Source organism: Aspergillus terreus, genomic scaffold, assembly GCF_000149615.1.
Source record: "Aspergillus terreus NIH2624 scaffold_5 genomic scaffold, whole genome shotgun sequence".
Classification (NCBI taxonomy): domain Eukaryota; kingdom Fungi; phylum Ascomycota; class Eurotiomycetes; order Eurotiales; family Aspergillaceae; genus Aspergillus; species Aspergillus terreus.
In genome coordinates this window covers 1,773,475-1,797,325 of record NT_165928.1, presented here as the reverse complement: position 1 = coordinate 1,797,325, position 23,851 = coordinate 1,773,475, and the positions used below count along the sequence as shown (strand labels likewise).

Genomic DNA, 23,851 nt, shown 5'->3' with positions numbered 1-23,851 from the left:
CAATCTAATCAAGATGATACCGCCAAAGCCCATCCCCCAGATAATGCCCCTCATCCATCACAACCCCCTTCGGCTTCGCCTTCATCTCCTCCGTGCCCACCTTCAACACGCCCACGAGACACACCTCCTCCTTCCCCTCGGCCTTGACCGCCACCACCGTCCCGCTCTCCAACGCATGCTCCTTATCCGGTAACCGGCCCCCGGGCGAGGTCAAGCCGGGCGCCATCAGCGCCGCGCCGGACAGCACGAAGCGGATCGCGCCGCGATCGATCTGCACGGTCGGCAGCGCGTCCGGGTACGCGTGCACGAGCTTCAGATGCGGGATCGGCGGGCCGTCGAGCGGCTGGTAGAAGAGTGGTTGCGTGTCGATCGTGTAGAGGGTGCATTTTTCCGGGCTTTTCGTTCATCAATCAGGTCAGTTACTCTGCTCGGCGGGTATTTTCTTCCGCAAGAAGCGGCAAGGCATATAGAGGAGAGGGGAGGGCGTACAGCTTCACGGCGTCGAGTTGCGCCTTCTTCGGCAGCACCTCGTCAATGTACGGCTCGAAGCCTGGGTATGTGTCGAGGAAGCGCTGGCGGATGCCGCGCTGCACGGAGGACTTGACCTTCGAGCGGTTGCTGGGGGGGATCCTGGGGTTGTTAGCGGTTTTTCTTTGCTTTGTGGAAGGAGATTTATATTTGCAGGTCCAGATGCGGTAACGTACTCTTTCTTGAACATGATGGTGTGTTGGTGTTTGTAGCTATCTCTGCTGCTGCTTGCGTTGATGAGGGGCCGGGCCGCGGGGATGGTGTCACGTGACATACATTGCCCATATTGTGTAGAGCTAGAGCTACTAAAGTACATGCCCTGCATCTATGAAATGATTTTACTTATTTTATACGCATAATATGAATCTCGAACAATTATATTTCTACTCAATTTACCCACGGGCAGCACCCGCCTTGATCAGAAGGATATCTCCATCCTCCACCACATAATCCTTACCCTTGGTCATGACCTTACCGGCGGCCTTGACGGCGGCTTCATCTCCGTATTCCCGGAGAGTCGCGTAGTTGTACACGATGGCCTGGATAAAGGTTTTCTCGAAGTCTACAAGGATTAGCTTAATCACACCAACTAAACGGGAACACATGAAACGTACCCGTGTGAATGACACCAGCGGCAGCAGGAGCCTTGATGCCCTTGCGGATGGTCCACTGACGGACCTCGTCGGCACCGGTGGTGAAGAAGGAAGCCAGGTTGAGGGACTGGCGCATGGTGGTGATCACCTTGGGCAGAGCAGACTTGGTGTTGAGGTTCTTGCACTCCTCGAGGGCCTGCTCCTCGGTCTCGAAGCGCGTGAGACGCTCCTCGAAGGAGACGGAGATGGGAATGAGCGGGTCACCGGGCGAGTTGGTCTTGATCCACTCAAAGACCTTGGGGAGGTACTTGTTCTTCTGGCGGATGTAATCGCGCTCGCTTAGGTTGACCAGGTAGACAACAGGCTTGGCGGTGAGAAGCATCAGGGGGTTGATGGTTTCGACCTGGCAGTTGTTAGCTTGTGTGGGCACAAGACATGCAGTGAATATAAAGAGAGGTGAAAATTCAGATTGGATGTTATCTCAACATGGCCTCTACGTGAGTTTAAAAAATGAGACCATTCGACGAGCTGGGTTATTGTCGAGCGAAGCTCTTATTCATCATGATAGGTGTACGGGTGGGGCAATAGAAAAAAAAAAAGTAGCTTACCTCCTTAGGGGCCCAGTCAGCCTTGCGGACATCGTTTCCATCCTTGAGATGCTGCAGAACCTTGGCCACGGTGGCCTCCTCCTCACGCAGCTTCTTCATCTCCAGGCTCTGACCACCACGACGGGTCTGCTTGTTCAGGTTCTCGAGGGCCTTTTCGACGAACTCAATATCCTTGATGCGCAGCTCCTCGTTGATGATGGTCAGATCACGAATGGGGTCGACGTCACCCTCGACGTGGATGATCTCGGCATCGTCGAAACAACGAACGACCTGGAAGATGGCATCGACGGCGCGAATGTGCGACAAGAAGGCGTTACCGAGACCGGCACCGGTGGAGGCACCGCGGGTCAGACCGGCGATATCATAGACGGTCAAGTTGGCGGGCACCTGGGACTTGGGCTTGTAGTGTTCGCACAGCCAGTCGAAACGCTCATCGGGGACGATGACACGCGCTTCTTCGGGGTCGATGGTGGCATAGGGGAAGTTGGCGGGGTTACCCAGCGAGGACTTGGTAATAGCTTGGAAGAGGGTGGATTTGCCGACGTTGGCAAGACCGACCTGCGGAATTAGCCCTCATTCTGGAGGATCAAGATTGAGGGACGTCATGGTGGTGGTGTTGGAAGAATAAGAAAGGAAGAAGAAGAGAAGAGAGGAGGAAAAAAAATCTGTGTGCAGAAATAGGGCTAGGGAAATTACGGTGGCTGGTAACAAAACGGTGGGGTCCATGCTCACATACGATACCACTCTTCAGGTTGTTTCCTGGACGGCCCAGGAGGACCTTTTCTTGAACGACAGCCTTCTTGGGGGGCATCTTTTTGGCGGATTTCTTCTTGCTGGAGTAGAGGCGGACCGGCGAGAGAGGAAGAAAAGGAAGCGAAATGAAGGAGGGGCAGAAAACGCGGGGAGAGAAGGAAAATGGTATTAATGCAGGACCAGCTGCGGCGCGACAGAGAACGGGGGGAGACGTGGTGACGGCGCCCGGAGGCAGCGAGAACAAGGCCAAGGAAGGAGAGGAATCGAGTCGTTCGGTCAATTGACGCGCGGCGGACGGGTAGCAGTGTCCAGAGGTGAAGTTATCCACGTCGTCGACGAACAAGACGAAGCAGAAACTTCATGTTCGTTCGCCTAAGGCACAGGCTGACTAAGGCTGACTCAGCAGCCCTAACGTCACCAGAACTATACAGTAGACTCTATAGACTCACTATACAGACTATCATGCCTTCTACCTAGCAGATCTTGTCAGAGTACGAGATGAACACCAAGACCTAATGCACTTAGTGCATACTTACGCAGGAGACACCATCCTAGCTGAATCGAATGTATCTCCCATGCAATCCTGCAATCTCCCATCCCATACATCCCAGAGACATAAACAACCTGCAAGCCAACCATCCCTCTGGACCTCAGACTCGATCGACAACTTGTATTAAACAGACTCTGTTCCTGACATGAGCCCGCAGGGATGATCCGCACTCACCTCCTATGTGGTGTTCCAATAGGCTATACTCATCCCTTTCGGAGATCCGAGTCGATCCAGGGAGGCTGAGACACTGACACTGCAGCTCACAACTGATACAATCAACAATGAATCGAAACAAGACCACTGCTCATCAATGAGCTCCAGAAAGGCATAAATAGCCATGTCCAGCCAATACGATCCTCCTCATTCTCAGACCAAACCATCCTCCTATCTAGTCTCCTGACCATCTTATTCAAAACTCCATCTCATTCAACCGACCAAAATGCACTTCACCGGCCTCTTCTTCCTTGCCGCTGCTACCTCTGCCCTTGGCGCCGCCGTTACTGTACGACCTCCCTCCTAGCACAAAGAGAAAGACATCCTACTAACACCACACAGCAACCAACCCCCACCCCCTCCGCCCAAAAAATCAACGCCGCCCAGGCACAGGCCAGCTCTCACCCGCCCAACATCGCCGCCGCCGACTCGCCCGCTCTGTGCGGTCCCCACGGCCCCGGCAACGTCGGCGGCGCCTTCAAGCTGTACGCCGAGGACGGGCACGCCCACGTCACCCACATCCAGGCCTACCTGACCCCGTTCGCGCTGCCCGCCCCGGCCGGTCTGACCGGTCTCCAGGTCACCTTCAGCAACGGCGAGACCAAGTCGGCCGGAGTCACGGAGGGGATCGCCCGCTCTTGTGTCGTGGACCAGCGGGTCACTGAGGTTGCGGTGCGCTCCGCTGGGTTTGGGGTCAGTCAGCTGGTTATCCGGAAGGAGGATGAGACTGTCTGTGCGCTTGGGTATGAGACGGGTGTGAGCAATGCCTGCAGCGCTGAGGTGGTCGGGGACGGGGTGTTGGCTGGTCTGGAGGGTCGCGCTGCGGGTATGCTGACTTCTCTTGGGGTTGCCTTTCTCTAGGTTCTACGTTGGGTGATTACTCCGTATTATGTGTGTGTGGATTTAGATTCGGGGTTAGATTGTACTTATCTTCGTCGGATGGGAAATGTTGGCTTTATATACTTATGTTACTCTTTGCCTTGAACTAAATTAATTCATTCTGACATGCTCGATATCCACCGAGTCAGCCTAACAATAAAAGCACCATATACTATGATCCTGCTTCCTTAATACCTATCCGTACATGTCCGCTCTATCCCTTTGGTCAACCAAATTAAACCATCATGATCCACCGCATATTCAACTCGAGCATTTCAACGATTAGCTATGCAGGCGCTCGCCAAAGGAGGCAGATATCTACTATACAACCACCTCTCATAAACCCACAAGTCCAGAAAGAAGAGCGTGTAGCCACATTAAAAGTAGAAAACCACTACTCGCCTGCTTCTGCTGCTCTCATACTTCCGTGTAGGATGATTACATGCATCAGTACGTTGATCGCATCGATAGAACATCGAGATTCGACAGTCACCCTAGTATAACATATAATACAACCCCGACCTGGATTGAACCACCATCCAGACGCCAAACTCCTCGCATGATATAAGAACATTATTACGTCTCCATGGCATCCCCTGCCTCCGACTCGTCTACCACGCCTAGCAACTTCGCATACGGCACCGTCACTCGCTGGAGATCCCGGTGTTTGCCTATCATCGATCAGTAAGGTCTCCACTGAGATCAAGATGAGAAACCTACCCAATGCCAATATCACTTCCTTCAGTAGCACCTCCCGTGGCCAGCCACAGAGCGTTTCCGAGCTTTCGCGCCAGTTCCGGTCATCCTGCTCGTTCGCCTGCAGGCGCTGCACAGGGTCTGTTTCTTCTTCTTCAAACAGACCCCCAATCAAGCCTTTGAGCAGCTCTTCCACCTTGTTTTTCAACCCCTCGGCCCCAATTCGCTTGGCATACATCGACAGGTAGAGTCGGAACTCCTCCTTGGCACCTAGGGACAGTGCGGCAGCCAGTCGGTTCTCTAGATGCGCGATGGACACACTGGACTCGAAGCTCTCATAGCCCTCGCGGGAGAGCAGGACTTTGATCAGTCGCTGCAGGAAGTACGCGCGTCCACGGAGGAGCGTCTCGTTGGTCGTGTTGCGCTCGAGGAACGGGATGATGCCTGCCGACACCGCCGCCTTGGCATCTTTGTCCTGCGAGTCCGTAGACTGGAGGTTGCCCACTGGTGCTTCGGTGGTGTTCCAGTACTGACTGCCCACTGCCCACCAGGCTTCCGACATTCGCTGCCACGTGTACATGGACGGACTGTAGGCGTACCCCTCACCGTTGGACAATGCGACGATCACCCGCCCCTCAGAGTTGATCCGCGCGTTGGTAATCGCCGGTGCGCTGGATGGGTGAGCGCCTAATGTGTGAACTGCCGCATCAAGGACGGGTTGGAGCGAGATAGGCGGGTGTGGTGAGGAGAGATGCTTCACGTTCCACACGTAGCACATGCCTACCGCTGATATACAGAGGATCCACGGCCCGTTACACTCCAAGATCACCGGCTGCGCCTCGAGAACCAGCGCACTGACAAGGCGACGGCCGGCTGGAGTCCAAATGTAGACTGAGCCATCTTCACAGGCGGCTGCCCACATGCTCTGGTTACCAGTGACCAAGAGCACGGTTCGCGGAAGGAAATCCTGCCACAGAGGCTGTTCGCCACGGAAGAGCGTGAGGCGGACTGGCTCCCGGTCCACCGCTCGGCCGGTCAGGCTAGCGGGCGATGGATTGCGTGCTTCGAAGACCAGATCCACGCGAGACTTGTTCGCCTCGCTTGACGCACCGGGCGGCTCGGTGGGCTTGCCGGTCGAGTCAATAGCGCGTACAATTTGGCTGCGGACTTTCGGAACCGCCAGGCGAAGCTGGCTGATTGCCATACAGGGATTTGTCACAGCTGGCCGAATGTATTCCGGTGTCTGCTGCTGGCCGGTAGCAGGCGGTTGAGGCTGTGCCGGCAGAAGGCCATCGGGAGTGTTAGCCATGATGGGAGTTGCGCCATTCTGGCTTGCTAAAGCCACCCGCTTTTCGACATGACCATCCTCGTCTCCTTCTAGTTGGGCAAGCTTGCGCTTATTACCAAAGAGAAGTGCTGCCAGGCCGCCTTTCGGTAACCCATCAAAAGGCTTCGACAGGTCGACGATAGATTGTGGTGTGTCAGCCTTCACTTGGCTGCTGACCGACGCCATCAACCGTGCCTGTGGCAGAGACGACTCGGCAGCTCCTGCGCCAGACACCAGGAGAGGAGCGATGCGCTTTTTCCCGTCCTTGGTATACGTGGGTCGTTGCTTCAGTCTTTCCAGCTTCGCCTGATATGGATCGGGCTTGTCGGCTTCCTGGGCTGCCGGGGTTGTTGTCCCGTTCGTCTGTGTCTTCTGTGCATCTGCCGTAGGTGAGGTTCCCTGAGCAGGAGCGGCGCCGTTAGATGATAATGCTTTGCCATTCACAGTAGCCTCTGCGCTCGCATGACCGTCACCCATCAGCGCACCCATTCTGCCCTCCACACCTTTAAGTTCACCGGCCTTGCTCTTCTCCTCCAGGAGTAGACCGTCTGTAGTCTCGGTGATGCCCGCGCCTCTGCGGTTGGTACCGAACTTGGTGAGCGACTTCTCATTCTCCTCCATGGCCATCGGATAACCCAAATCACCATCCTCGAATCGGACAGCGAGAATCGTGCCATCCAAGGCTGTCGCATAGAGGCATGTGCCATCCGGGCTCCACGCCAGGTCCGAAATCGACTTCGCAGCTAGCTCCTGCGCGACGACGATCGGTCGTGGGTTCGTGGTGATCCAGATACTTAGAGACTTGTCGCCACCGGCGCACGCGATCACAGTAACCGCTTGTCCCTGGTTATCGGGTGTTTGCTTGTTCGGCGGCTGAGTGGAGTAGAGTCGCGGCGAAAACGCACAGACCTCGACGGGGGCTTCGTGCCCGATGAGGTTGATATCTCCATCCCAGGAGCCACGGTTGATAATCGCTACCGAACTGACCGGACCGTTCACGGCATTGGCAGCAGCAATGTGCATGCCATCAGGCGACCAGGAGCATCGGCGGAAATAGGCTGTAAGGGGAGAGTTTTGGAAGGGCGCGGAGATGGTCGTTTCGAGGACAAAGTTGTTCATTTGGTCGTGAGCGGTCGAGTTGGGAGCTGGAGAGGTAAAGCGGAAGATCTTCACGGTGCGGTCATCACTAGCGGTAGCGAAATATTTGTTGGCCGGATCGAAAGTGATGCCTTTGACGTGACTTTGGTGTACGGATAGCGTCTTGAGTTTCTCGAACGTATGTCCCGACCACACGACCACTTTCGAATCCAACCCAACAGACACCAAGATCGATGAATCGTATGACCAGCCTAGGTCCTGGACGTCATTATCGTGGCCGATGAGTCGCCGAACCGTACGCCAGTTTTCCACCGGGGGCGCCTCATTCGATCCTACACGCGATCCACGCGATTAGTTTTAGCCCCAGCTTGAGCTCAGCAGTATCGCGAAACATACCGAACGTCGAGTGCGATGGAGGGTTCGCGTCCAGGGTATAAATGCAGACGATTTTGTCATCGGCGCCAGATGCGAGGTATTTACCGTTTGGCGAAAATCGAACGGTATGGATCGTTCCCGAGTGATTGCTCATGGACGCCAGTTGTTTTGGCTTCTGGGACGAGTCGTCCGTGTTGCGAATGGCCTCAGTAGACCATATCCTCACATACCCATCTCCAGCGGCGGTGACGAGGCGACTTCCATCGGGGGAAACGTCGCAACTGTAGACCTCGAAGTCTTTCCGTTCGCCTGTAGAAAGAAGAGTAGGAGTTAGTGGACCATGCCAGGAACTCGAGGAATCGTGCACGACCAACTTACCCCCGTGGGTGAGCCAAACGGGCTTGATAATATGCATCGCAATTAGACCTAGCTCATTTGACTTGGTGTAGCGAAAGAGAGGATATCGAGAATGCTGAAATGGGGAAGAAGAAGAGAGAAGGAGAAGTTTAGCTGCTTGCGCGGAAGAAAGGGCCGTTTACCTCGTAGGTAGATAACTAGCTAGATTAGCGATGCTGCCTGAGGCACCAGCTCCAGAGGCTAAACTTCCCCGCGTCACGACACCAGCCCTTTCCATGTACCATACCTACACGATATACTCCATAATCCCCTGCAGGCCAGAGTCCTTTATCTCTCTCTGCCCATCACCATGAATCCACCAAACCTCAATCCCGACACTCCCCCTCCTCCTCCTCCCAAACCCAGCAGCCACGAGGCTAGCCGTGGAGGGACCCCCCAGATCCATTCCCCAGCGACTCCCCAGATGAGCACAAATCGATACCCTTCGCCGGCCATGGCAAACCTCCAGCCAGATGTTCTGCCTCGACCTCCCACCGTCGAAGAGGGCTGGCTACCTGACGGCGTGAAAGACAAATCGTACGACCGCTCAGCGCCCAGATCCGTACATAACTAACCATGACATTGCAGAACTGTCGACCTACAAACCATCCTCAAAGATCCCAATCTCCTCTCCGCCCTCGCTAGTCGTCATCCCTCCTATGCAGCGCATCAACAGCAGCTCCAGAACATCCTCAAATACAATCAGGATCTCGCAGCTCATCTCCTAGACCTCCAATCGCACCTGGACGAGCTCCGCGGCTCCACCGAAACCCTCCTCTTGACTCACCAATCCCTCGAGGTCTCCTGGCGCAAGAAACAGACCGAGATGGACGCTGCGCTGGCCCCGTGGTCGCCCAAGGCTCTCTACCAGCGACTGGCGGCGTCGATCGCGGAGCAAGAGGCCGTATGTCATGCCGTGGAGGAGAGCTTCCTCGAGGAGGAGCACCACGGCCGCGCGACGGAGAAAGAGGTTGCAGACTGGATCCGGCGAGTGCGCGCAGAGACCGCGAAGTTAGCTACGCGCGCCGAGGCGAAGGCACGGTGGGATGAAGGGCGAGTGGGCGGATGGCGATGAACCGGCCGGCTTTCTACGCATTCAACTCGGCCATCCTGCAAGGATCATTTCTGTGATGCTCGATTACATTGCGCTGGATTTGCTACTCCGTATATGATCGGAGGAGACTGGGTAGAAACAAAACGTCAAAGGATCACCCAGCCAGATCCTGTTGGCCTCTTTCGAGATCAAGTTGCTGCCCACTGACACCCACGTCCACAGACCAATCATTTGCACCAACATGGCTAGGAAGCCCTACTCCCTTGAAAAACGCATGTCGACGACTCCTCGCGCCCCATGCCCACCCTGCTCCGCGCATGATCGGCAGGTGGTATAGACGGAAACTTACCCAGGCAAACACAACGCCCATGAGGGACCCGAAAATGATGTCAAACCCGTGGTGCCGATAGTCGAACCATCGCGAGGCAGAGATGAAAAACGCGACTGCCAGAGGGACGAATGCAATGATCACCATGTAAACCGGAGGGGCGGCGCCCTGGGTCCGGATGGCATCTCGCTTCTGCGCACGGAGATCCTGACTAAACGGCGAATGCGCGAGATAGGGAAGCCCAATGGAGAATTTCGCGCATAGCCACAAACTCAGATAGGCCAGTCCTGCGAATGAAACTAGATCAAGATTAGCCTCTGTAGATGCCCTCCCAGATGTAAAGGAAAGCCATACTAGATGAATGGCCGCTAGGGAAGCTCGAGAACCCATCGACTTTCAGGTCATCCGACTTGTTCTGGCAGATCTCCCAGCTCACCAGCGTAGCGGCGTCGGTTAACTTGCTTCCCAGCCCGCCGACGGTGTGTGCTGCGATCTGGGAAAGGTCCGGATTGCAGCGCGCCAGCAGATCCGGCCGCGGCTTGCCGTAGAGATCCTTCAACCCCTGCGTCGCCATGAAGACGCCCGCCATCGACAGGCCCAGGCCAAGCCATCCCGCATTCCACTCCCAGATTTTATACCTCCACAGCACAGACCGCGACGGGGCCTCGCCCAGCGCCTCGCTTGCTGCGGATCCGGGGATAAAAACGAAGGCAACGGCCACGATGATCACCGCGGGCGCAATCAGAGAAACTACGACGAGAACCGCCGTGGAGACAGTCTCGTGAGCCGTGTAGGGCAGAGAGATGCTCGGATCGGTTAGAGAAAATGGATAGTGGTTCGGCGTCACTTTGGAGAATCCATAGCCGATGAGGGCGATTCCGCTGAAGAATGTTAGTGATGGAATACCAGCAGATGGGGGCACACACATAATGAGAATCCAGTCAAAGATGTAAGACAAGAGGAGGCGCTTCGGGACGGATACTGGAGCGTCCCTCATGGTGAATATCTCTTTGCTGAAACGACGGACCATTACGCTTCACTTTCGCTGCGTGGAGGTGCAGTAGCCGCTCTTGGGGTCGAGGATTTTACGAGAACATTGAACTAGGCATCGATTATGAGGAAATGTTTACTCTCAAGGCACGAGACCGGGGATACTCTTCATCTTATTAAGGTTGGACTAGCTACGCCACGGTTGGCAATGCGGGTTGGATAGAGATACGTACTAGTGAGCATCCCTTATACAGAATATTATGCATCTATATATGCATGATGACTCATCCCTAGAAGGTGCTGGATCTGCCGCTGCTCCCCGCATTATCACAAGTCTTAGTACTTTACTACCTTAAACTATTCTGTCCTTTTCCACCCCGACCTCCCATTACAGCGGTATCCCATCCATTCCAACTACCATGGTAGGACAGACCCTCCCAATCCCCTTCCCACCTTCTAACATGTCCCCGCGCAGGCTCCCACCGAGTCAAAGAAGCGCCTGGCGCTCGCCATCATCGACTTCCTCGGCGCCAGCCTGAAGGACGGCACCCTGACCGCCGACGACGCCGAGTCGATCGAAGTCGCCCAGTCCTGCATCGCCGACACCTTCAAGGTCGACCCGTCCGATGAGGCCGCTGTCAAGGATGCCCTGGGCGGCCAGTCGCTGGCCAGCATCTACAGCGTCTACGAGAAGCTGCGCCAGAAGCCGTCCGGCGAGCCCTCCTCCTCCAGCGGTGCCGCCGCCGCCGCCACCCAGCCCGCCCCCAGCGAGACCGCCCAGCAGCCCAAGGCCGGGACGCCCACCGCCGAGTCCGACAAGCTGAAATCCGAGGGCAACGCCGCCATGGCCCGCAAGGAGTACACCGTCGCGATCGAGCGCTACACGCAGGCGCTGGCCATCGCGCCCGCCAACCCGATCTACCTGTCCAACCGGGCGGCCGCCTACTCCGCCTCCGGACAGCACGAAAAGGCCGCCGAGGACGCCGAGCTGGCCACCGCCGTCGACCCCAAGTACTCCAAGGCGTGGAGCCGGCTGGGCCTGGCGCGCTTCGACATGGCCGACTACCACGGCGCCAAGGAGGCGTACGAGAAGGGCATCGAGGCCGAGGGCAACGGCGGCAGCGATGCCATGAAGCGTGGGCTGGAGACCACTAAGCGCAAGATCGCCGAGGCCAGCCGCGGCGCTGAGCCCCCCGCAGATGCGGTCGATGATGCCGCCGGTGCATCTCGTGGCGCTGGCGGTATGCCTGATCTGTCGTCGCTGGCGAGCATGCTGGGCGGTGTGGTGGTGCTGGCGGTGGCGCCGGCGGCATGCCCTGACCTCTCGTCGATTATGAACAACCCGATGTTCGCTAGCATGGCCCAGAACCTGATGAGCAACCCGGACATGCTCAACAACCTCATGAGCAACCCGCAGCTGCGCTCGATGGCTGAGAACTTTGGCCGCGGTGGCGGTATGCCCGACATGTCTAGTTTGATGAGCGATCCGTCTATCGCGGAGATGTAAGTTTTGTCTTTGAATTATGATCATATTTGCCGTGAGCTAATGGAGTTTGTAGGGCCCGTAACATGATGGGTGGTGCTGGGCGTGGAGGACAGTAAGCGGTGGAGCCGTTCTGGTGGCATTTGTTTGTGAACGACGCTATGGATTGTCTTGAGCTTTATCCCTTATTTCGGATTCATATGAAAATATCTTAATTCTTATGAGGAAATAGAAACGACTTTCTCTGTCTAGATCTCACATGCAGATGTTTCAAAATGAATATCCTTTTCTGTATATACACTGCTCACAGTAATCAGGTTTTCTAATGTAGATCCCGATATGACTCAGGTCTCGCATAAAGCTGCAAACAGAAAGCTGGACGTAAATCCAGATGCAATCGATGAGGAGAGAGGAGCGTTGAACTCGCGAAAGAAACCAAAGGCCAAGCAAACCACCGTGGACGCCAAACAACCAGAGTTCGCGCCATTAGGAGCTGGTGCGATTTCCACACACCAGCTCTTGTGTTCGACCTCAAAGTACCCAAGATACTCAACAGGAATTGGAATATTCAGCGAATATTAGTCATGAAGCGAACAGACGTAACATGAGCGCCCATTCCGTCTGGTCTCTATTGAAAAAAAAGTCGATATTGTACAGTCGATGATATCAAAACAATCAAGAAGAGAAATGAGGAGGTAGTTCATCAGAGATCGCCGATAATCAGGAGAAGTGGCTAATATGAAAGTCGGAGGAGTCGTATGCTGAGCAGCATCTCATCGAGGAACGTCTAGATATAGTCGCGAGCCGCCTTCTGCAGCTCGATCAACCGCCATCCTCGGGTCTCGGGGTTGTTGACGTCTTCGGGGATTCTCGTGAGACCAATGGCGTAGGTCACCAGCTGGACCTTGTCCTCCATGCCAGCGGCCAGCTCGCCCGTCTTGGTGTTCTTGTAGACGTGCACCTCCTGTGTACGGCAGGTCACGACGAAGACGGGAATGTCACCGGGCTCAAGCATCCGGGCGTGGGACACATCCACGCCACGGATATCGAGGATCCGGCCGTCGGACTTGAGTCCGGCGGTGGTGTACTGCTGTGCCAGGGCGGCGTACACGTGGAACTGCGCATCCGACAGCCAGAGCTTCAGGGTCTCCACATCTCCCTTGACGTAGGCATCGAGCACCTCGGGGAGAATGTACTCGCGCATCTCCCGGAGGAAAGACTCCATCTGGAAGTTGGGATCCATCTCCCGGAACTTCTTGATAACCATGGCCGTCTCATTCTCGGCGAAGAAGCCGGCGACCCGGTCGGAAATGCTGCGAGCGGTGCTGATCAGAGGGTTCTCCGACTCATTGTAGGTCTCCTTGAGCGAGAAGAGCTTCTGCATCATGGGGTTCGAATCCTTGAAATCGCGCCACGACTCCTTCCAGGCGGAATCCTTGTGGAGGGTGATGTTGGTACCAGCACTATACCGAGCAGACGACCGTTAGAACCAAAGAGCCAAATGGGTCCCATAACACTTACTTCGGATCTTCCACCATGGGCTCACTCTTGCGACCAGACTTGGCTTCCATCTCTTCACGGAGCTTTCTCTGCTTCCGACGCTCCTCCTTCTCAATCCAGCCACCATAGCGAGAGGAGCTGCCATCGTCGATGGCATCCTTCACGCTCTTGTAGGCCTCAGTTTCTCTCACAGGCCGGGTGGCCTTTTCCAGTCCAGCACCGGTGGCGTTGACACCCTTACGGATCCCCTTGACCACGGGCGTGTTCCACGTCCAGGCGGCACTCTTGCCGATGGCCTGACCGGTGGTCTTCAATGCGGACGAGGTGCGGCTGGTTGCCGCTCCGGAGGCCGCCTCATACGCGGCACGAGCCCGCTTGATGTTCTCGTTCTCGGTGAACTGATGCGCGGACGAGGCGAGGGCCTTGGTGGACTCATTCCACTCCTTGGACGCCTTGAATTCGGACTGGAGAGTATCGCGGAAGACTTGCCAGGGGGTCTTGTCTCCGTGGGGAGGGGGCGGAGGGGCGTCTTTCTTGTCCTCCTCCTTGCCTTCTTCCTTCGACTCTTCGTTCTTCTCTTCCTTTCCTTCCTCGGACTTCTTCTCCTTCTGTTCTTGCGAGCGAGAGACGGAAGCGTGGAAAGACCGCGTGAGGGGGAGAGCAGCGTACGGGGAGAGAATCGACACGGGACGGGTGGCGCGTTCGGAATGGCGAGACAGGATAGCTCCGGCGGACGAAGACGTCGTGTAGGAGTAGGCCTGGAGGATGGAGCGCTGAGAGGCACTGGTATATGTCGACTTCAGCGTGGGCACTTGGGAGCGCAAGGTGGCCACCCGAGCGGTGGCCGACATTCTGGTAGCCGAGATCATGCTCTGCGACTCTGACGACGAATGGGAGGGGTCGGGTAGGAGATATCAATCAAAGGATAAAGATGGCAGAAGCAACTCCCCGGGTCCAGGGAAGTCGTGGGTGTTGTGGGGGAGAAAGACGGGGGAGAAGGAAAAAGGCGATGTCGGCCGCGGATGAAGAGGAAAGGGAAAAAAGTTGAGATGCCGACGGCGCCAAGACTCGATCGAAAATTCGGGCCTTTTCCGCCGCCGGCCAGTCCAGTGCAGTCCAGTGCCCCGTCCAACATCTCGTCCCGAACGGTGATGAACCGCCGTTGATTCTCCCGTCTCGACTCAATTGCATTGCTAGCGGATTCGCTGTCTTGCGCTTTTCTTGTGTCCGCAGCGTAGGTTGGATCCGTCCACCACGCTCCATCTCGACTTTCCGACTCCCTACCCGCAACCCGACGACTCGCCATACTGCCGAAAAGATGAACAGCACATTCGTGAGCGCCCTGTCCAAGGCGCTGCCCTCCATCAGCCGACGATGCCAGACGCACGCCCCTTCCTTCCGTCTGGCGAGGCCCTTCTCCTCGGCCCCCAAGACCCTCGCGGACGCGAAGGAGAAGAGCCGCGAAATCGAGCGCCAGATTCTCAACACGCAGTCTGAACAACCCGCCAACGACAACTCCCCGCTCTCCGCGATCACCCGGATGATGCAGGGCACCGACAAGTCTCGCACCAGCCCCAACGTGAGCCGCGACTACTCCCGCATGGCCGAGAGCCTGGAAGCCGAAATGATCAAGCAACCGTACGCGGACCGCGCGCCTCCGCATCACCTCCATGTCTATGCCCATAAGCACAACACCATCCTGACGCTGACGCGGCCAAACGGCAACCCGCTTCTCTCCATGAGCTGTGGCCACCTCGGGTTCCGCAAGGGCGGTCGTTCCGGCTACGATCCCGCATACCAGTTGACCGCCCATGTGTTTGGTCAGATGCAGGAACGGGGGTATCTGTTGGATATTAACCGGTTGGAGGTGGTCTTCCGTGGCTTTGGTGCGGGCCGCGAAGCGTTCACCAAGGTTCTGCTGGGCAACGAGGGACGAAACGTTCGGGGGCTGGTCAGTCGCGTTGCGGATTCCACCCGGATAAAGTTTGGTGGTACTCGGAGCAGAAAGGTGCGCCGGCTGGGTTAGACTGTTGGTATGAGGTGGTGAGAGCAATCATTGTGAGGATTGTTGGAGCACATGTTGCAGGGGCTCAGTGGCTCTCCCTAGGTTCCCTGTTGATCATACAGTGTTTCCGTGTAATTATACCATGACTCTTTCGAGAATCTGTCTTGATACAAGTGAATATTCAGATGTTACTACTATTCAGAAACCGTGAATGGGACTGGCCCAGGTACCATGACTCTCCAGACAAAATGCCCGATAGAAGTGACTATCCAGATGTTACCATTCAGGAACCGCGCATAGACTTGGGCCACATACACAGGGACCCTGTCCCTTTCTACTCTTTTCCGAGCTGCTGGAATGGTCTCGACTCCTCTTAATTGAGTCCATCTTCTCACCCCCATGCATTGATGATGATGAATTCCTTATATTGTGTACTTGGCTTAGTATTAATTATTAAGGCACCCATATCAACCTACATGTCTTCACCACAAATACAGTATACTACTCGATGGGATGGAAGTTGCCAGCATCTTCAACACTCTCCCTTTTGCTCTTCCCTTTGCGCAGCTTCCTCTCTCTCTTTCCTTCTCCATCTAGCAGCAAACTTCCACTGAACCAGAGGGCCGATCAAGGCCACCAGCTGTACGACAACGCAGATCGTAAATGCCACTCCAACGCCCACCCCATTGATCATAGGCATGATAAAACTCGTACCGCCGGCAGCAAACAGGCATCTTGCCAGGTTCAGACTAGCGCTTGCGGCAGCGCTTCTATCAGGGAAGATATCAACCAGATATGTCATGATGAGGGACTGCGTGGAGACCGCTGTCCATCCTGTGATAAAGGTGGACACAATCGGCACCGCGATGTGGACTTTATTGGGGTACTGAATTGTCCAGCCAAACAGAATAATGGAAAGGCACTGGGTAATGGAGAAGATGGGGACAAGACGGAGGCGAGCGCTCTCCAGAGGGAAGTTCTCCTCCCGTGCAGTCTGGGAGATTGCATCTCCATGCTCGCTGTCGAATGAAGCCTCGTACTTTGTCTTGACGCGACGGTAATCGGCATCGAGGATCTTGCCCGTCACCAAGGTCCCGACCATCGAGCCAACCCCGTTCGCAATAAAGGTCAGGCCAATCTGGATCTCGGACAGCCCGTAGCGGGTTTTGAACAGTGAGGACATTGCCGTGATGCTCATCTGCCACACTGCATAGTAAATCGCCAGAAAGAAGATGATAGGGGCTGCGTGGTTGCTGAGGAGCATGCGAAGCGGTCCCAAAAGGTCGATTTTCTTTGCTGCAGTTGTGGACTGGCCGTCCTGGCCCTGCTGCCATGGTACCTTGCTTGATTTTTGATAGAGGTTCAGTGGGTATCTGCGTAGGGGGTGGGACGACTTTCGAGAGCCATTGCCGACAATGGATCGCAGTGTCTCAGGAAGCACAGCAATCAATAGACACAAGAAGACACCGCTGTAGATAGCCAGGAACCAAAAGATTGCTTTCCATCCCAGCGAACCGGCGATTGCGCCTCCGATCACTGGCCCCACGGCCACTGGAACAAGAAGCCCTGCTTGGAAAATCCCCATATACCCGCCTCGATCAGCACGAGTGGTGATGTCGCCAATCACGCCAGATCCAATTGCAATTGTGCTGGCGCTGCCGGCGCTCTGAAGACACCGAACGACAATCAACGTCGCATAGTTCTTGGTCTCCGCGAGGCCGATACACGCGCAGAAGAACACGATAAAGGTGCAGATGTAGGCGGTGCGCCGACCCTTCACATCGGATATTGGGCCCCAGAAACTCGGTGCTAGGCCTTGGAAGATAAGATAGGAGGTGACGGTGAGGTTGACGAGTTCGAGGGATACATTGAGATCATTCGCAATGGTTGGTAGAGCGGGAAAGTAGATGTTTGAAGCGAAGCCCGAAACTGGAGATCATCAGTGAGTAGGACAGTAAGCAGTGTTATTTAAGACTCACATGTTGCTGCTGTCGAGACAATGATGATGATTAGCCACTTTTGACGTTTGTCAAAGATGCTGTATGGCGGGTCCGGAGTAACCACTGTTGGAGTGGTGGTGGGTGTGTGGGTTGTACTGTCTGGGGAAGACATAGTGAGTGACTGACTATAGTCAATGGTGAGAATGCCACCGTTCCATGGAGATACGGCATATATATAAGTATCCAAGTGCCACAATGACGAGAACTCAAGTATACTGTCCAACGGAACTCCGCGTGCCTTGTATCGGAGTTCCGATTGACATCGGAATTGCGAACCGTATACATACTTCATCCCCGAGCAGTCTAGTAAATATTCCAATTGGATCTTCTGTGCTGTATCTTCCACCTTCGTGCTACCAATCTCGGTAATCTCCCCCATCACAATGGGTTCCGTGACCAACAACCTCGTGGACTTTGGCGACAACTATGCGATCCTCAACCTGGACTGGATGTCCGTGCTGATCGAGGCCGTGGAAAACAACCCGGAGGGCCAGGCAATGATCGCGAACTGCTCCAGATGGAACGACGCCGTGCATCAGAAGTCCCCTCGCCCCCTGACTATCTTCTCCACTCTCTCCTTCAATCCAGGCCAGCCGGAGGTCCAGCCCGACTCGCCATTTGCCAGCTTGCTTCGCCCGTATGGCGAGTTTGCACATGGAACGCCTCCGGTGCAGATTGATAAACGATTTCACTTGGATGAGAAGGACGTGGTGCTGCACAAGACCCGGTGGTCTGCGACGTCTGGAAACGCGCTTGCGCAGATCCTGAAGGCGCGGGGTATCAAAACTGTTGTCGTGGTATGGTCTACGTATCCTTGACTCGAAAGCATGTTAACAGTGTCCTAGTCTGGATTGAGTCTTTCAGGTGTGGTGATGTCGACTATCTACCGGTTGTTTGATCTGGACTATAATGTCTATGTGATCAGAGACAACGTGGTGGAGCTACCACCCACCCAGAACTCGGAATTCTCGCACGTCCTTCTCGACATGCTGCTTCCTAAGATGGGACTGAAGGTGATTTCTATAGAGGACGCATTGGAGGGACTCAGTCGGTCGGGACCACGCGGAGCAGACAGCCTGACGGAATACTATGCTAGGTAGAGAAGGGAGGCAATCTATGAATGGGACTTACCATCGCGCTTTCGCTAAGATGCCTTTCTCATATACTTCATTCGGAGCAAATAGGTAGCACCGCCTAGCAGGCATTATGCCAGCTATTCTGGGTATATGAATACTAGGTACAACTACTCCTGCCGGTACTGCATCCGGAGCAGAAAGTGAAGTGGCAGGGTGAAGAGGAAGCAACTAAATTCCAAAACCCATCTTTATTGGGATATCTATGGACCAAGCTCTGCATTGGCCGTGCTTATGTGGCGGAGGACGCTACCCAGAATCAACCTGGCAGCATGGTCTTTAGTATCTTTGAGGGCGTATTCGCTCTATAGCTAGAAATGCCTTCTACCTTACACCCACCCATCTCCTCCTTTGTACGCAGTAGAGATATACACACCAATGCAATCCCAATATGATCATCAGAAGTAAACGCCTATACATCCAGCTATCTCCCCCAACCACCCCCCTTCGCCACCGCCGACGGCAAAGAATCATCTCTCCCAGCCCCTATCCCCACACTCCCAAGCCCATACAACCTACAAATCTGCCCAGCCGCGCGCTCTCCACTCCAATACGCCCCCGTCGTCGTTCCGAGAGCCACAAACGGCGCCGTATGCTCCCCCGCAAACCACACGCCGCGGTCGACGCCCAGCCCCGCGCGGAGCACCTCAATATCCCGGTCTCCCTGCTCGAGCCCGACCTGGAAGTTACAGTACGACCCGTTGCCCGCGTACGGGTCGTTCTGCCACTGCGTCGCGACGAACGCGCGCGGTTTGCAGTCCGGAGAGCCGTCTGCGTATCCGTGCAGACGGGAGTAGAATGGGCGGAGGAAGTTGTCGAGGAAGTCGTAGTACTCCTGGGATGAGGGGTCGATATGCGCGAATCTGTTCACGATGTGCGTGGCGCAGGGGCCGTAAGTGTAGAAGAGTAAGGTGGGGTGCGCGCAGGGTGCGGGGAGCGCGGCCATCGAGACACACTCCTGGTTCCAGAGGATGCCTTCAGGGCGCTCTGTGTAGTTGGGGTCGAGGAATTGCGCAAAGGTTAGTTTGTTGTATGGGTGGAGTCGTGATGATGCGCCGTTTGTCGTGGTAGTTGTTGAAGACTTTGGATGCCAGAAGGCCGTGGGAAATGTCACGTAGACTTTCTCCAGGCGGCCGTACGAGATGCTGTCTATAGCTTGGATGAGCCGTGGAGGGAGCTCTGGCGTGAATGCTGCTTTGTTGCGCTTCAGCCAGCCGAGCGGACAGGTGACCACGACTTCGTCGAACGAAGACGATTGCCCGGTGGCGGTTGTCAATGTGATCTCATGTGGTCTGACGGACCCTTCATGAGGTTTCGACTCGATCTTCACGACTGGTTCATTAAAACGAATGGCTGCATGCTGGCGGGCTGTTTGCGAGACATGTGCGAGGATTGCTTTATAAGTTGCTGCAACGAAGAAGTTATCTGCATCGAACGTTAGTCAATGCGTAATTCCGGCGATGGCCAAACATACTCCCATCTATGCATTCTTCCAAGCAGAAGAACTTCATGCTTTGTCTTTCGATGGGGTCCCCAACGTAAGCACCCCATAGCCGGCATGTTTCAATGCACAAATGTTTCTCCTTGGGAGTGAAGTCTGTCTCTTCAAGCTTCTCTCTGAAAAAGTCCAGGAGACTTCGATCAGCGGGGATGGTGTCTTTATGTGCATTGCTGTATTCAAACGCTTCTTCGATGGTGGCCCACAGGAACTCAGATATCTTCGTGGCGATGTCTGCGTCGAGAAGCTGGCCATCAGTTGAGTATATGACTGGGTCACCTTCAAAGTCCTCAATCGTCGTGTTTGTTGATTCTGCAATAGCAACAATGGGATTTGTTCCAGTGCCGTGGATCCAGTTAGGACCGCTGGGATAGTTAATGAATGCCCACAGAACTGAAGGCGCGTAAGTCCTTACAGGTCTACAAGATGGTCTGCGACCTTGGTTTGATGAACCTGTTCCATATTAGTGCTGTCGATTACATCTCAAGAGAGTAGACTCACCCGTCCTCCTATCCTGTCTCTTGCTTCAAAGATGGTTACCCGAGCGCCATTCTGTATCAGAATGTCGGCACACCGTAGGCCTGAGAACCCAGCTCCGATGACAGCCACGTTAGGTTTCCTGCTCATTATAGCAGTACGTTCCTGAGAGTGAGGCCGTAACGATGAAGAGGAAATGCCAATTCTATTGCCTGGATGTCTGGAATTCTTCTGTCACGTACGTTAGTTCACTTCAACCCGATACGGCGTATAGGATTTTGAGTCCTTCATCGCAATTAGTGAAGACAACAGAAAAAGCACAGATAACTGAATACTAGATATAGGTAGCATTTTGCATGTAGAGGTTTTTGTGCAATTCAAGGTGATACCAATCCATGAACAATAATATCATGTTGACGGTCGACACGTTCCAGACGGGTTGCAGATGGATGGCGGGGAAAAAGCAACGCGGGGTCCAGCTTACCCAAGTATAAAGTCTCCCACCACGTTGCAGCCGGGGAGAGCCTCTGTACATCTGATGTTGGGAAGGAAAAAGAGGATCCCATGGGTCCAGACAGTCTTCTTAAACTTCTAGAAATGCCTCAGTCAGCAGCACAGGCCACGTGCAGGCCAGCACTTCCGTTTTCTGCCCATTTCTCGCCACTATCAATCCACCACGCGCCCGTGGCTTACTCGGACCCTGTCTATCACAAATAAAATTTGGAAAGATTACGCCGTTCATTGTGTAGGTCATTCATTGGTCTACCTAGGTAGTATCGAAGAGAAACAGTCATCAAGGGAGGTGTATTATTATGCCTTCAAGAATCAACAGCTACACCAAACGGCAACATAGTCCAATCGTTATAGGATGAGCATCGCTCACGTACAGATCATACATGCAATCACTGCTGGCTGGCTTGCAATTGACATCACAAAGGAAAGGAATGGATGGGGAAACAAAGGAAATCGGACAAACGAAATCATCTTCATATCGGAGAGAAACGAGGAGCTCCTGTCTCTTCCTCTCCGGTTCATCTATCTCCAGGCTCCTTGGCTCAGAGATAGCAGGCCTTGTATGCAATCGAGGTCTTCCTCTTGACTGGCGCTGCCTCCGCCGGACATAAAAGCCGACACCTCGGCATCTACCGGGGGCGCCGTCTTGCTGTTACCGCCGCTAGCTTTCCGAGACTGTTTACCGCCAGCGGATAAGCCTTTGGTCAATCGGCCATCGCGACCGTTGGATTCGCGGAGAACGGATCGTTGGAACTGTTGGTGCGTGGTGGGCCGCCGACGCGCATGCGTCACCCGGGTTCCTGGTATCCAGTTCTCCTTGTCGGAATCACCGCCGTCCAAATCGTCTTTGGCGCCGTGGGCTGGCGTCTTGGGTGTTTTGGATGTGTATAGCGACTTGTTGGGGGCGCTCATGCTGGACTCCAGACGACCGAGAGAAGAAACGGTGCGAGAGATCTTCCGCCGCTTCTCTCTCGACGGCTGGGGAACGGGGGTATTCATGTAATCGGCTGAAGCAGCTGCCAGGTTGTTCGAGTGTCTTGCGGACAAGCTTCGCGTCAGCGAGCGCTGACTGCTGGAGCGGAACAGCGCGGGGGATCCAGAATGCGGGTTGCTCTGTGAGCTCGTCGGCGTCGACAAGGCGCTCCGTGCGTCGGTATCGACAAAGGACTCCCAGTTTCTCGGGTCGCGAGACCTCCCGAATAGCCTCTCTTTCTCGATGGAGCCACGCGGGGTCCCTAGCACAACCGCGCTGTTGCTTCTTCGGAGTCCCCCCAGACGAGACTTGCGCGTCGAAAACATAGAAATCCGGTTTTTGGACGGGGAGGGTTCTCCTTCCGCACGAATGACTGCCTTTCCGTCCGACGACATGGCAATCCGGAGTGCGTTGCGTCCCTTTGGCGGCGAGGGGGTCAACTCGCCTTCCTTTCTGACCATTGCCTCCCCGTCAAACGATAGTGATATTCGCAGAGATGGCGGCGACTTCATTGTCTGAATCCCATTGGGTGTTGTCGCCTGCTGCACGATGGGTCGGGCTTCCCGCAGGTCGGAAACAGATCGCTTTCTTTTAGCCGAGCCCTGTTGGGACTCATCAACGACTTCAGGGTCCTGCACGGGCTCCGGCTCCGGCCTAGACTCTTCTGGTGCAGGTTGACTACTCTCCACAGCCTCCGTCGACGCAGCACTTGCCTGCGAAGATTGCTGTACAAACCCGTCCTTATCCTCATGTACTCCGTCTGACTCGAAAGACGCGTGGTCGGGGGAATTGGTATCCTGACTGTTCCCCTCATCCTGCTCCGCTCCGCTGGAAGACTCCAGTTCCGTCGGGAGATTATCATCACTACCACTCTGCTTCGACGTGTCGGCGGACCGCGGGGCAACGAGTTCATGAGGCTGGAGCGGTTTGGACTTCCGACGATCGTTCTGCCGCCGATTCTGGAACCATATCTGTATTGGAACGAGGCGAAATGTCAGCATCGTGCACAAACGCGTAGAAACAGGCCTTCGCTCTGTTCGAGTCGCGTACCTGGACCTCTTTTTCTCCCAACGACACGCGACTGACTATATCGGCACGGGCCGCCTTGTCGGGTTTGGGATTGCGTTGATACTCGGCCTCGAGAATGGCATGGTCCTCGGGACTATACAAGGAAGAGTCACAGGTCAGTCACGCATGAACGCGCGCGAATGGGGCGACATTGGCGATATACCTCGTCCGACGACGCTTCTGCCGAGCCAGCAGCTTATTATCCACGCGTGGAGGAAGGTTCTGGGTCAGAGTCTTCTGCGAGTGCACGAGAAAGGCGTAGTTGAGGGCGGCGGCAGCAGCAGAATCGGACGCCTGGGCTGATGGCGGGGAGGACGAGGCCGCCACAGAAGGCTCCGGATCAGACATGATGGATGTGGGTAGGTCAGGACGGGAGCATGAGGATAAGATGGGAGGAGAGGAGAACACAATGATCGGAGAAGAGAGGTGGGAATGGACCAGAATGGGATTTCTGGTAGCAGCTGGGGGGACTAAAGATCAGGAGTGGAGGTACCCCAGCGTGAGGGAGGAAAAAGACGCTTCATTAATCGCGTCGCGATGTAGACGCGGCGGCGCACCGTGCAGGCGTTGTAAGGAACTCTTAGTTCGGCCGATCCCGCCCACCCGCACGAGACCTTTTGATTTCTTTCGCTAAAGAATTGCAATTGCTAAACTTCATGTCTTGTACTAGGTGGTTCATAGTGTTTTACGCGTCGGATTTTGTCTAATCTTTCTGGTTGACCCTGGTTTTACTGTAATTCCTTCGTTGCTCGTATACGGCGAGTCCAAGTCCAGTCGGACTGCAACTACGTGATCGATACCAATTTACAGAGT

At 55.1% G+C, this 23,851-nt stretch overlaps 12 protein-coding genes across 12 annotated transcripts; 5 read left to right on the top strand and 7 right to left on the bottom strand.

Annotated features, from left to right (window-relative positions):
* Positions 1-419: 419 nt before the first annotated feature.
* ATEG_04182 (uncharacterized protein) lies at positions 420-2,540 on the bottom strand (the record flags this gene model as incomplete). The annotated part of the gene is made up of 6 exons (XM_001213360.1): positions 420-618; positions 705-746; positions 925-1,090; positions 1,143-1,524; positions 1,730-2,287; positions 2,466-2,540. 6 exons carry the CDS (start codon positions 2,538-2,540, stop codon positions 420-422), a joined length of 1,422 nt encoding a protein of 473 aa, XP_001213360.1.
* A 931-nt stretch (positions 2,541-3,471) lies between these two features.
* ATEG_04181 (uncharacterized protein) lies at positions 3,472-4,106 on the top strand (the record flags this gene model as incomplete). Its single annotated transcript, XM_001213359.1, has 2 exons — positions 3,472-3,534; positions 3,588-4,106. The coding sequence occupies 2 exons, from the start codon at positions 3,472-3,474 to the stop codon at positions 4,104-4,106; spliced, it is 582 nt and encodes a 193-aa protein (XP_001213359.1).
* Positions 4,107-4,700: 594 nt separating this feature from the next.
* On the bottom strand, positions 4,701-8,035 carry hir1 (putative histone transcription regulator Hir1; the record flags this gene model as incomplete). The annotated part of the gene is made up of 3 exons (XM_001213358.1): positions 4,701-4,795; positions 4,986-7,496; positions 7,642-8,035. The coding sequence occupies 3 exons, from the start codon at positions 8,033-8,035 to the stop codon at positions 4,701-4,703; spliced, it is 3,000 nt and encodes a 999-aa protein (XP_001213358.1).
* A 291-nt stretch (positions 8,036-8,326) lies between these two features.
* ATEG_04179 (vacuolar protein sorting family 37 protein) lies at positions 8,327-9,091 on the top strand (the record flags this gene model as incomplete). Its single annotated transcript, XM_001213357.1, has 2 exons — positions 8,327-8,553; positions 8,605-9,091. 2 exons carry the CDS (start codon positions 8,327-8,329, stop codon positions 9,089-9,091), a joined length of 714 nt encoding a protein of 237 aa, XP_001213357.1.
* A 617-nt stretch (positions 9,092-9,708) lies between these two features.
* Positions 9,709-9,972, bottom strand: ATEG_04178 (uncharacterized protein; the record flags this gene model as incomplete). Its single annotated transcript, XM_001213356.1, has 1 exon — positions 9,709-9,972. One exon carries the CDS (start codon positions 9,970-9,972, stop codon positions 9,709-9,711), a length of 264 nt encoding a protein of 87 aa, XP_001213356.1.
* Positions 9,973-10,807: 835 nt separating this feature from the next.
* On the top strand, positions 10,808-11,990 carry ATEG_04177 (putative Hsc70 cochaperone (SGT); the record flags this gene model as incomplete). The annotated part of the gene is made up of 3 exons (XM_001213355.1): positions 10,808-10,810; positions 10,864-11,891; positions 11,948-11,990. The coding sequence occupies 3 exons, from the start codon at positions 10,808-10,810 to the stop codon at positions 11,988-11,990; spliced, it is 1,074 nt and encodes a 357-aa protein (XP_001213355.1).
* Positions 11,991-12,658: 668 nt separating this feature from the next.
* tim44 (protein translocase subunit TIM44) lies at positions 12,659-14,222 on the bottom strand (the record flags this gene model as incomplete). Its single annotated transcript, XM_001213354.1, has 2 exons — positions 12,659-13,334; positions 13,393-14,222. 2 exons carry the CDS (start codon positions 14,220-14,222, stop codon positions 12,659-12,661), a joined length of 1,506 nt encoding a protein of 501 aa, XP_001213354.1.
* Positions 14,223-14,689: 467 nt separating this feature from the next.
* Positions 14,690-15,397, top strand: ATEG_04175 (mitochondrial 37S ribosomal protein uS11m; the record flags this gene model as incomplete). Its single annotated transcript, XM_001213353.1, has 1 exon — positions 14,690-15,397. One exon carries the CDS (start codon positions 14,690-14,692, stop codon positions 15,395-15,397), a length of 708 nt encoding a protein of 235 aa, XP_001213353.1.
* Positions 15,398-15,908: 511 nt separating this feature from the next.
* On the bottom strand, positions 15,909-17,488 carry ATEG_04174 (uncharacterized protein; the record flags this gene model as incomplete). The annotated part of the gene is made up of 2 exons (XM_001213352.1): positions 15,909-17,305; positions 17,356-17,488. The coding sequence occupies 2 exons, from the start codon at positions 17,486-17,488 to the stop codon at positions 15,909-15,911; spliced, it is 1,530 nt and encodes a 509-aa protein (XP_001213352.1).
* Positions 17,489-17,759: 271 nt separating this feature from the next.
* On the top strand, positions 17,760-18,476 carry ATEG_04173 (cysteine hydrolase; the record flags this gene model as incomplete). The annotated part of the gene is made up of 2 exons (XM_001213351.1): positions 17,760-18,173; positions 18,222-18,476. 2 exons carry the CDS (start codon positions 17,760-17,762, stop codon positions 18,474-18,476), a joined length of 669 nt encoding a protein of 222 aa, XP_001213351.1.
* A 457-nt stretch (positions 18,477-18,933) lies between these two features.
* Positions 18,934-20,634, bottom strand: ATEG_04172 (flavin monoamine oxidase family protein; the record flags this gene model as incomplete). The annotated part of the gene is made up of 4 exons (XM_001213350.1): positions 18,934-19,934; positions 19,984-20,372; positions 20,423-20,460; positions 20,509-20,634. 4 exons carry the CDS (start codon positions 20,632-20,634, stop codon positions 18,934-18,936), a joined length of 1,554 nt encoding a protein of 517 aa, XP_001213350.1.
* Positions 20,635-21,519: 885 nt separating this feature from the next.
* Positions 21,520-23,386, bottom strand: ATEG_04171 (homeobox domain-containing protein; the record flags this gene model as incomplete). The annotated part of the gene is made up of 3 exons (XM_001213349.1): positions 21,520-22,941; positions 23,021-23,132; positions 23,202-23,386. The coding sequence occupies 3 exons, from the start codon at positions 23,384-23,386 to the stop codon at positions 21,520-21,522; spliced, it is 1,719 nt and encodes a 572-aa protein (XP_001213349.1).
* Between the last annotated feature and the right edge of the window lie 465 nt (positions 23,387-23,851).